The sequence below is a fragment of the Lepidochelys kempii genome, chromosome 6, assembly GCF_965140265.1.
Source record: "Lepidochelys kempii isolate rLepKem1 chromosome 6, rLepKem1.hap2, whole genome shotgun sequence".
Classification (NCBI taxonomy): Eukaryota; Metazoa; Chordata; order Testudines; family Cheloniidae; genus Lepidochelys; species Lepidochelys kempii.
The window spans coordinates 91245638-91257730 of NC_133261.1; the positions used below are offsets into that span (position 1 = coordinate 91245638).

General features: G+C 41.8%; 1 protein-coding gene across 4 annotated transcripts in view; it reads right to left on the reverse strand.

Moving 5' to 3' along the window:
* The window catches only part of MLH3 (mutL homolog 3), a 43341-nt gene that overhangs the window by 12280 nt on the left and 18968 nt on the right, over positions 1-12093 (reverse strand). For all 4 annotated transcript variants that reach the window (XM_073349199.1, XM_073349198.1, XM_073349200.1 and 1 more), the window contains one exon: positions 8608-8767. In XM_073349199.1, the coding sequence (XP_073205300.1) occupies positions 8608-8767 (160 nt within the window). The remainder of the gene's footprint in view (positions 1-8607; positions 8768-12093) is intronic.

The window sequence follows — 12093 nt, forward strand, 5'->3', positions numbered from 1 at the left end:
ACAGTCCAAATGAACATCCAATAAACAATCTATTTGTCCTTAGTAGAATCTTCAGCCTCAGAACTGGGTCCTTTAAATTCAGCCCTTTGTTCAGGCTCCCAAATAAGCCCTGTCCCCTTTGTGAATTTATTCCATTTTACCTGTGTCCAGTAATGCTATAAACAGCAGCCATATACTCCTTACTTCAAACCTTTGTGGCTACTTCCCTGGGCCTCTTCATACCGGGCCCTTTTATGTTTAGCCCTGCATCCTCAGATTCCTCTCTCTCTGCAGTCCAACTATGTAAGTTCAGCCAGCCATAAATTCTAATTATCAGGCTCCTTGTCCCAAGAGGAACACTCTTCTTCACTTCTCTGCTCCCAGCAAGCTGAACTGCTAAGGCCAGGCAGCAACTTTTATCTGGGCCAGCAGGGCCCTGAGTGGTCGTTTCTAACCCTCTAGCCCTTAGAGGACCAAATTTCTGCAGTTTCCAAAATGGCTGCTCCAGAGAGTCCTCTCTAGGCAAGCTTGGGGGACCCACCCTCACTGCTCTTTTCCCCAACTTACTCTTTCTTGGGGTGGGGCGTAGTAAGACTGCAGGACCCTCAGCAGGGAGCCACCAAGTGCTAAATACATCCCATCACACCCACCCTACAGAAACTATGGTTCTTTGAGATATTGTAGTCAGTGTGGATTCTGTAAGAGCCCATCCACCTCATGCATGCAAGATCAGTCTTTTTGAATAGTAGTGTCTGCACATGCACCCTGTGCCTCCTTGCACTCCCATACAAGGACATACAGGACACAGTAACCTAAACCCTCCCTCAATTCCCTCACTATTCAAAGCTGGTGTTGCTGAGGACTCCAAAAAGTGTGGATCGGAGAGCAGGCTGTGAGAGCCACATTGACTACATCTTGAAGACCCACAGTTACTGTAGGGTAAATACCTGTTCTCTCTTTTTTGAGTATGTGTTAGTGTGGATCCCACCACAGGTGACTGGCAAGCATTATCCTCTTTAGGTGGTGAGACTAAAAGCCAGCTGCATTACTCAAAGATTGAAGTACTACTCTCCCAAACTTGGCATCACCTCTATACACCCACTCAAGTGTGCAATGTTTGACAAAAGTCAGTGGGTTGCTCCATGTTGCTGCTTTTGAGATCTTGGATACTGGCACATTCCTGAAGACACCCTCCATCAAGGCACAGGCAGTATTTTGATGTGTGAAGGGAAAGGCTCACAAACTAGCTGGTAACAGTGGAGATCCCAGAAGGTCTCTAAGTAGATCATGCAGTGTATGAGATGGCTTGGCCTTTCGACAAACTAAATATATACATAAAAAAACCAACAACCCAGGGAGACGGTCTACAACATTTAATCCTGTCAAAGTAATACAGCAAGCCTCCAGAAATGTCCAAAGTATGCAGCTTCTCTCTTGGCATTGAGTGTGGCTTCAGGAAGACAACTCATAGGTTAATTGGCTGATTTAGGTGAAATGTCAAGACTACCTACCTTAGGGATGAACTTATGGTGCTAGGGTTCTGAATTCTCAGAACCACTTTGTCCTTGTGAAAGGATAAAGGAGGCCTGGCCATAAAGATTTGGAGCATGCTCGCACTCCATGCTGTGGTGACAGCTACCGGAAAGACTCTCTTAGGAGTAAGGTGATGTACTGAACAATCCATGAGTATCTCTAATGGAGGCTCCATGAGTTTTAAGAGGACAACATGAGATCCCAAGGAGGAGCTGGGACTCCCGCAGGGGGTAAATATCCAAGAGGCCCTTGGGGAATCTCAATACCACTGGATATGAGAAGACTGCATATGACAGTATCAGAGCATGACATGCCAATATAGCTGCAAGGTAAGCTCTGAAACAACTAAATGCCAATCCAGCATGTTTCAAGTGCAATATGTAGTCAAGCATCTGTGGTACCATGGCCCCAGTTGGATCCAGAATCTGCTGAATTGCCTATACAGAGAACCCTTTCCATTTGGAGGAGTAGGTATTCATAGGAGATGGTTTCTTACTATGCATGAGGATTTCTTTAACCTGTCAGGAACAGTCCCTGTCAGAAGTGCTCAACCAGCCAAATCCAAGCAATCAGATGCAATGACTGTAGGTCTGGGTGCAAGATCTGACTGTAGTTCTATGATACCGTGTCTGGACAGAGCAGAAGATGGATGGGAGATAAAATGGACATTTGCAATAAGTAAGACAGCCAAAATTGCCTCAGCCAGTCGGGAGCTATTAAGTTCAGTATGGCCTTGTCCTCTCTGATTTTGGATATTAATCTGGACATCAAGGGAATGGAGGGAAAGGTGTTTCGTAGGCTCAGACCACTGTAGAAAGAAGGTGTCTGTTAAGAAGCCCAGTCCCATACCCCCTCTTGAACAGAAGTTCAGGCACTTGGTAATATTTCCTATTGTGAACAGATCTATTGTGGGAATCCCCCAATGGTGAAATATCAGTGCTATGATGGAGGTCTGCAGTGACCACTTGTGACTGCTTGCTGTGTGCTGCCTAAGAAGCCTCTCAGGCTTTAGCGGGCTACTGAAAGGTTTAAAGCCAATGGGATTACCCAGTGGAGATGACATCCAGTCCACAGCTTGATGGCCTCCTGGCAGAGAGGGGATGACCGAGCACCTCCTTGCTTCTTTACATAGTGTATTGTGGATATATTGTCTGTCAAGATCTGCAACATGGAGTCCTGCAGAACAAGCTGGAATGCCATGCAGGCCAGCTAGAAGCCCTGAGCTCCAGGATATTCACATGCAATTTCAAACCAGATCCCTTGCATATGCAGATGGCACCCCAACCTGTACCTTAGGTGTCTGTGATGAGTTTTATTGTCAGGGAGGGGATCAAGAAGGAAACCCTCTTCTATATGTTTCCAGCCACCAACTGAGTTCTCATAGAATCTGGGGTGGGACCAGGACTCTCTTGCTCATGTGATGCTTTGACGGGGAGTATGCAAACCTCACCCATAACTGCAAGGACCACAGGTGAAGTCTGGCAAGCAGTGTCACATACGTGCATGCTGTCATATGGTCCAACAGTCCTAAGCATATACACACCAACCTTGTTAAAGTAAATTTTAGCTCATTTGTTATGGACTGAAGAGACCATAAGATGTCCTCTTGGAGGTAGGGATTTGCTGATCAAGAGCTAATCATGGTTCCTATGAACTCTATTGTCTGTTATGGGGTGAGAGACGATTTCTTGCAATTCACAAAGAATCCCAGTTGGGAAAACAAGGAAAGAACTGATATTGTAGTCTCCTACTTGGACCTTCCTCTGCTCATTCAGATATGGATAGACATGGATACCTTTTCTCCTTAAATGCACTACTATTGCTGCCAGACATTTTGTGAATACTCTTGGTGCCATGGACAGACCTGTACTGGTAATAGTTGGGCCCTACTGTGAGTCTCAAGTACTTCCTGTGGGATGAGTGGATAGCTCTATGGAAGTACACATCCAGGAAGTCAAGAGCTACAAACCAGTCTTGAGCCACAAGAAATGGAATGATGGATGCAAGTATTACCATCCTGAATCTGAGGTGCCATATATATTTGTTGAATCTCCTCTGATCTAGGATAGGACAAAGACCCCCTTTTTTCTTCGAAATGAGAAAAAACAGAGTAGAAGCCTCTTCCCCTGAATTCTGAGGGCCCTTCCTCTATGGCTCCTACGTGAAGCAATAAGGCCAATTCTGCTTGTAATAGGCTCTCATGAGAAGGATTCCCGAAGAGGGATGGGGAAGGTAGCGCAGGGGGCAAGGAGTAGAAATATATAGGGTAGCCAGGGGTGATGATCTCTAGCACCATCTGTCCAATGTTATGACAGACTTGACAGTACCTATCTGCCTTTTTAGAAGTAGGTGCCACAGATGATTGGGTCTACTATAATTTTTTTGCTGGCTCCAACAGCCCCTCATTAATTGGCATGGCACGCCTTTCAGGCAAGTAAGAGTACAAAATATCCAGTAGCTTGTGAGAGTCTTCCTGCTCTACCTCCATGGAGATTTCCAATATGTAATGCAGCAGTTACTGAAATGTTTCCCAATCATACGGCTGAGTGGAAGTGGAGGGACCTACTGCCTAATCTGGTAAGGAAGACTAGACCACTGCTGGGATCAAGTGCTCTACTGTCTGCAGGTATTCTTCCTCATCTTCCTGTGCTATACTGTGAGTCTGTACCATCAGCGCCCCTTGAGCACTCTATGAAGTTTCATAGGGGAATGAGATCTAAGTCTACAAGGGGTAGTGGAGGTAGTTTTTCTTGCTGGTTGCATACCCCAAAGGGCCCAAGATTGCACATTGTAGGAGTAAGAGGCTGGGGGCCATGGGGTTGGATATCAAGGTGAGTGCTCTCCCTGAGATCCCATAGGTGTACATCTACAACTTCTAGATTCCCTGTTAGACCAGCAAAGGTCATATGAATAGAAAAGAGAAGAGTGGCTGGGGGATACCCTCCCTACTATGCTCAAAAGGGGAGAAAGAAAATGAGTACTCCTCCTCTACCCTAACCAGAGTTTTGGGGTGAGCTTGAGTCTTCCCCACCACTGCAGCTGAAGAGTTGACTGGTACTGTAGCAATACTGGTAGTCAATACCAAAATACAGAGGGCACTCTTACAGCTGAGAATACTATGGTGACTCAGGCTTCATGATCACTGCAAGATCACGTGACACCACAAATAACTTCAGTGCCAAGAAAGTCAGTGCTGGGAGCATCTGTACTATAGGGGTCAGTGGCAGATTCAGAGGTGACAGGTCATTGACATCTCATGCATCGAGAGTCAGTACCAGGTGAAATGCAGACCACTGCCTGAGACAGTACCATGTGTGCTCAGCAACTGGGTTTTATCAGGGTGTCAGAGAAACCTAATTTGGACCATGAACTACCCTTTGTCTTAATAGTCTGAGGAGATCTATGCTTCCTTTTACTAGGTCCCAAGAAGGGTATTTGAGGTCTGTGCTTGCTGTGGGAAGGATATTCCTTCCTACTGTATTCAGAAAACTGAAGCATTGACTGAGGAAGCCTGTTCAGGCCAGAGAGGCCCTTTTCTCTCCAGTTCTAAGGAGGCGCTATCTGAGAGCTTCAGGAAAAAATGTTTAAGGTGGACCTTTCTCACCTTCTGTGTCCTCTTGGAGAAGGAGCAACAGATTGAGCATCTATCACCTTGAGTGCGAATCATTAAGCAGACTAGCTGAATCATAGGAGGAGCAAGTTTTGAACCCTTGGGACTTCCTTTCTATCACAGCAATTAAATCCTGGTACTGGGGAAGTCCCTAACTTTAATAAGAGGGTTTTGTTTGTTTGTTATATATAGCCACTAAGTGTAAAAAAGACACTACGCTAACTATACAAATATTACTCTCTTTCTCTCTCTATATATATAATTACACACATGATCAGTAAAGTCACACAGTGTGCAGAGAAGCAGATTCTGCAGGGGTTCTGTCTTGCAGCCACGGGCAGTAAGAAGGAGCTGAGGGACAGCTGGGCCTACTCTGTCCTTTATCTCTGGCGGTGGATAAGGGGAAAAGAGGGAAGAGAGGCATGAGGACATCCAGGGCACAGGCATGGCCCTCATGGACATTGCTAGCCAAAAGAGTCAGACCTCATATGCATGGGTCACATGAGCGCTGGAAGTGGAATACATGAGGAGAATCACTCGAAAAAGAATGAACTTGATGTGTCAGAAGATGCTGTTTTCTAACAGGGTGGATTGATTTAAAACAAAGTAATTTAAATTACTGATTTTAATCGCAATTTAAATCAGCAAGCAGAAAATGCTGATTTAAAACATTCAAATAATTTATTTTCCAAAAGAAAAGTTGGTTTCATTGGTTGGTAACCACAAAACCAAGTTGAATTGCAACTAAAGATAGCCTTTACACTAAATTTGGAGCATCTTTTAGTTTTTGCTACCCAGGAGGATAGAGTATATCTAGACACATTTATTTAAGTAATTATATAGCTTAACTTAGATTTATTAAGATTCTTAACTTTTACATATTTTACTACGTTAGAAATTGGTGAATTATGCATTTCTTATTTACTTAGATTATTATTATGTTTTTACTTGTGATTTGTGTCAATCTCTATTTGGATGGAAATTCAAATGCATTTAAAAATACAAAAAATAGAATTTTATTTTTAAAATAAAACTATTTTAAATGTGCAGGATACAAACGAAAGAAAAATATTTAGCATAAAGTTTAGCAAAACATGTTTTAAATTTAAAACTAACTGATTTATTAAACAAAGGAAGCATTATCTGTAGTTAGTCAACTGATCTGATTGTTTCTGGTCATCACGTCCTTCAAGATGTTATAACTAGTAGATCTCATCCTCTCACACCTAGTTTTTATTCATAGATTGGAGGAAAAGCTTTCCTGATTTTTCAAGTCCCATCTGGTTTCTTAACTCTGAATTAACTAATCACTGAACTGAACTAGTTGAATAAACTGAAATAAAAAAATATTCTCTCTTCACCTGCAGAAGAGGCTACTACTGTCAACAGCTGGTTTTGCACTCCAACAAATTCTGGTTCAAGTTGCTTAGCCAGAGACATCCACTAGTTTAGTAGTTTGACTTTCTTTAATACTGTACTTCGGAGCAAAAATGTACTCATTATTTTTTAAATTTAATTTAAATGACTTTAACAGATTATAATAACTTTGGGCCTTAACATATATTGTCAGTTTCAAATTTAATTTTAAATAGGTTTATTTAAATAAACAAACTGTATTTAATTTAAATTTTAAATATCAGATTATTTTTTACTTTAAATAAAATTGATTTTTATCCACCCTGCTTCCTAAGTAAGCATGTTTGTTCATATTGCTAATATCATTCAGCAGATGACATAATGGGGAATAAGAGCAAACACCATAAAACCAAATATTTGCTCAAAAAAGGGCTCCCTTCAATGAGTCAAATCCAAGCAGGTCTGTATTGGGGTGGTTATAACACTTGTCTTGTAGCTTAAGGTCTACAAGTTTCACACATTAAGTACAAGGAAATGGGTCAATTTTTTAAGCCAACAGCATTTCACAACCTGTTTTTTTGCCCCAAGAGATCAGCAGTATCACCCCTTGAAAAGGGCACTTTCCCTGTATATAAACTCTTACACATGAACAAAAGAGAAACATATTGCAAACAGGAGTAGGATTGGAATGGCTTACAATGGCTCAGCCTGGTGGCTGCATCTTGTTATTATATTGTGCTTTTATTTAAAAATACTTATACTCTAATACTTATGGGTGTGAAGAAAATCTTCAAAATGTGAACTGCAAGCAACTGATGCAGCAATTTCTGCCTCAGTTTTCAGAAAGCCTGAAACAATAGCTCTGAGAGGGATGAACTATCCCTATTTGTTTATAGGAGAAGACAACTCTGACACCTAATGATGGCATTTAAATATCAGTCTTGTTAACTATGTCACTGTTGATCAAAGCACTCAAGAAAGAGGGGCAGTCAAATTATGAATGATTTACGATAAGAGGTATATGATTTTGGCATCATGAATGGATGGAGCTTGAGTTGTGAGCAGAATATGAGAGATTACTGCCACTTATATTTTTCAAATCTGATTCCTGATTGCAGGTATTGTTTCATGCCACCAACATTTTCTAAGGAATTTCAAAGTTCAAACTCCTCCCAGGTGCAACCGAAAGCCACACAGATACAACTGGAGCAAGAGAGTCTTTAAAACAATAATATTTTAATTTGTTCTTGTCTTTAAATGCAATCCTCCTTGCAGCTCACCCACTATAATTTTTATTTCATCCACTTCCCGAAATCTGCAATCATCCCTAATTATGTCAGTTATAGACTTATAGTTAGCCTAGTTATGGGACTAAAAGAAAACAAACATCACTGCCTAACACTAATTGTGCTCAATAATAATAAATTATAATCTAGTGCTTTTTTTAGTAGATCTCAAAGTGCTTTACAAAGGAACATCATTATTATTACAAGAAAATTGAGGCAGAAAGAGGTGAGGTGACTTGCCCTGGGTCACATGCCAGCAGGCCAGGACCAAACTGGGAATAGAACTGAGCTCTCCTGAGTCCCAGTCTAGTGCTCTATCAACATTGCCTCTCTGTCTAAGGTACATGTGTTATCAATTCTGCTGCCACACAGACCTAGGGGAGAGAGGCTGGTGGCTCACTCCTCTTCACCAGAAATAGCAGGACACCTCTTAACCAACCTTGTCGCCTACACTGCTGAACACTAGCCTCTGTCCTAGGGAGTCTCATTTTAGTTGTATTAAACTTAAAATAATAGTCTCTCCATCCAACCATGTAGCCTCTTATTCAATTAATAAGTAAATCTTTGCTCTCTTTTATCCCACATGGACAGAACAGTATTAGTAAGTCATGCTCCTTTCGTTTTCAAGAGGAGTTGCTTTCTCACTGAAGATGAAAAGTACACCAGCAAAGAAGCAGTCCTGAGGCCAGCGGACATGGATAAATAGTTCTCCTGAAAGCATAGCAAGGATTCTCTTTAGCTTTCTCACTTAGAAGCCACTCTTCCAACACCCTGCATCATTAATATAGAGCAGAATGACACCATCACAAAGTAATTTGCTCAAGTTCCACATCCAGGACTAACCTCCACAATGCTTTTAGCCACAGGCTGTCTTTTCCGTCGTAATTCATTGGCCTCTCTCTCCATAAAACACAGGGGGACTTTCCCAACTAGAATCTGGGAGCTGTTGTTCTCTGGAAATGATAATTCAAGGCCTACTTCCTCCAGGCTTTTGTGGCAGCACCTGAGAAGAAAACCTCAGAAATGAGAAACTGAAGCACCCTCTTCCACACACCTACAGGATCAGTCACAGAGCTGGACACTTCTGCACTCCCCACACAGAAGATTCCCATCTCCTCCACCCATATAATGGCATCTCAGGATTTCCCAGCAATGCTTCTCTTTCAGTCCACATTTCTCTCCATTAAATTTGTGCAGAATGCTGGCTCCATGGTTCTGAGACCCCAGGAGTTCGCTTTACTGCACAATAGGAAGCTGTACACTTTTCCCCATGTCTGCAGGTCTCTTTTCTTAAGATACACACAGGAAGTTCAGGTAACAGTGACCACAATATATTATATACATGCAATGCAATATTATGATGGGGTATTCACCCCCACACTAGCCTGGAAAGGGTTAATGAGGCTGAGAAGAGACATTTAACCTGACAGGCCATGCCTGAGGGAAATTAGGTTTGCTAAGGCCTGGGCTACACCAGGAAATTAGATCAATATAACTATGTTGCTCAGGGGTGTGAAAAATCCACACCTCTGAATGATATAGTTAAAATGGACCTAATTCCCTGTGTAGACGCTGCTAAGTCGAAAGAAGAATTCTCCCATCAATCTAGGTATCATCTCTCGGGGAGATGAAGTAGCTACAGTGATGGGAGAAGCCCTCCCATCGGCATAGCTAGCATCTTCACTGGAATGCTACAGCAGCGCTGCTGCAGTGTTTTAAGTGTAGACAAGCCTTACGCAATGCCTGATTGATGATGGAGCCCTACTAAGAGGGAACAGGTGGTGCTAGTATAAAGGTAGGAAGTTGGTAGCAAAAAAGGGTTGCAGTGAGGAAGCCTGCAGTCACTCCCTAGGCATTAGAGAGGGAAAAGAGGAAACCCAGGGAGACAGTAGAAACCCTGGGGATCCACGCTCTGAAGGAAGAGTTTATCCAGAAGGGTGGTGGAGTAAGCCTGAGAGATGCAGAGTAGGACAAGGCTCAGGGAAATAGTAGCAAGGTGGGATGTTGTAGACCTTGGCTGTTGATTAGAGGGTCCCTGACCTGGAACCCAGAATAGAGGGCAGGCCCGGATTCCCCTACCAGCCACTGGGGAAGTGGTACAGTCCAGGCAGAGAATGGAAAGACTACCAGGTAGTAACGAGAACAAGTGAGGAGATAATGATATTTGCAGGAAGTTTAAGGATTTCCTTGCATCAGTCTTCACCACAGAGTGTTCTGAGATATCTACCCCAGACCTACTCTTTTCAAGTAATAAAAATGCTTGAGATGCCAAGAGAGGAGTTACTGAAACAAGCTAATAAATTAAAGAGCAACAAGTCACTGGTATCAGACAGCATACACCCAAGAGTTCTGCAGGAGCTTACGAATCAAATGGCTGAAATACGCAAAAATATGTGCTCATTATAATGAGCTATTATAGCAGTGGAATGGTAAGCAGCAAGAAGCTTACTTATCCTTAAAAAAAGATGCTAGGGATGATCCTGAGAATCACAGAACTGAGTCTTACCAGATATACCAAAAAACAGAATTGTACAACTCCAAGATGATCATACGATGGGAAAAAACAAGTAGGGCTTCCACAAAAGAAAACTGTGCCTCTCTAATCTACTACAATTCTTTAAGCATGTAAGCAAAATAGTAGATAAAATAAAACTGGTTGACAGAATTTATATGGGCTTTCCAAAAGTCTTTGACAGTCCCTCACAAAAGGCTAAAAACATTAAGTGGCTATGGGGTGAGACAAAGTTTTGTCATGGGATAGAAAAAGACAAAGACAGAAAAAAACAGCATATTAATAAAAGCTCAGTTTTTAATTTGACAAAAGTTTGCACTAGAACAAACATTTTATTAATGAACTGGAAAAAAAAGATAAGTAGCCAAATCTTCATAAGATACAAAATTATTTAAATTAGTTGGGACTAGAACAGACTGTGTGGAACTTCAGAGGAAAATGGGCAGCATTATGGGAGGTGACATTCAAATGACAAATGCACACACCTTAGGAACAATAATTTGATATATTTGATATACAGATACTTTGTTAAATTAATTGCAACCACTAAGGAAAAAGACCAGGATGTCATTGTAACTGCTCAATGGGTAGAGGCAGCCAAAAAAGCACACAAAATGGTAGGGTGTAAAAAGTATGAGAGAAAATAATATGGAAATATTGTAATGTCTGTGACATTCTGTACCCCAAAGCAACACCCTGGCACCCCCATATTTACCACGGTTATATGATTATGATATGTTTTGTACAAAGTATGCCTTCAGAGGTATCATTTTAAAAGTCTTGATCTGTTGAACATTAATATCCTGTTGGATTGTATGAGCTATAATTGTATGTGAAGTTTGCTATATGTGTGTTACTGAAATATGTTGTAAGGTTGGGAACAACCAGCCTTTCAGGTAAAACAAAGGAACAGCCAGATATTGATGATGGCCCATTAAGGGGAATACACACTCACAAGGACTATCCCAGGAACCATATACAATGGAGACTTCTCAGAGATAGCACATAGACAATGGACACTGCTTGACTCAGCAAAGGATCTTTTCAGCAAGCTGGAATAAGCTATAAAAGAGGGAAGTGACATCATCGCTTGGCCTCACTCCCCCCACAACTCAACACCTGGAAACATGCCTGGAGAACAAAGATTTTGAATTGGGGAGATGGTTCCAGACTGGGAAGGAGAATCCCAGCTTTGTGTATTAAGGAACCGTACCGTCAGGATGAGACGCTTCTTGATTCAAATCCTGTCTAGTCTATAGAACTCAGATTGCGATCCTACTTTTATTTTTTAGGTGACCAACTTTGGTCTGTTTTCAGAATGGTAGCTGTGTTAGTCTGTATCAGCAAAAACAACAAGGAGTCCTTGTGGCACCTTAGAGACTAACAAATTCTATTTGGGCATAAGCTTTCATGGGCTAGAACCCACTTCATCAGATGCATGGAGTGGAAAATACAGTAGCAGGTATATATACATAGTACATGAAAAGATGGGAGTTGCCTTACCAAGTGGGGGGTCAGTCTAACTAATGAGACAATTCAATTAATAGTAGAATACCAAGGGAGGAAAAATTACTTTTGTAGTGGTAATGATGGTGGCCCATTGCAAACAGTTGACAAGAAGGTGGGAGTAACGGTATGGGGAAATTAGTTTTTGTAATGACCCATCCACCCCCAGTCTTTATTCAGGCCTAATTTGATGGTGTCCAGTTTGCAAGTTAATTCCAGTTCTGCAGTTTCACGCTGAAGTCTGTTTTTGAAGTTTTTTTTGTTGAAGAATTGTCACTTTTAAGTCTGTCAGTGAGTGACCAGGGAGATTG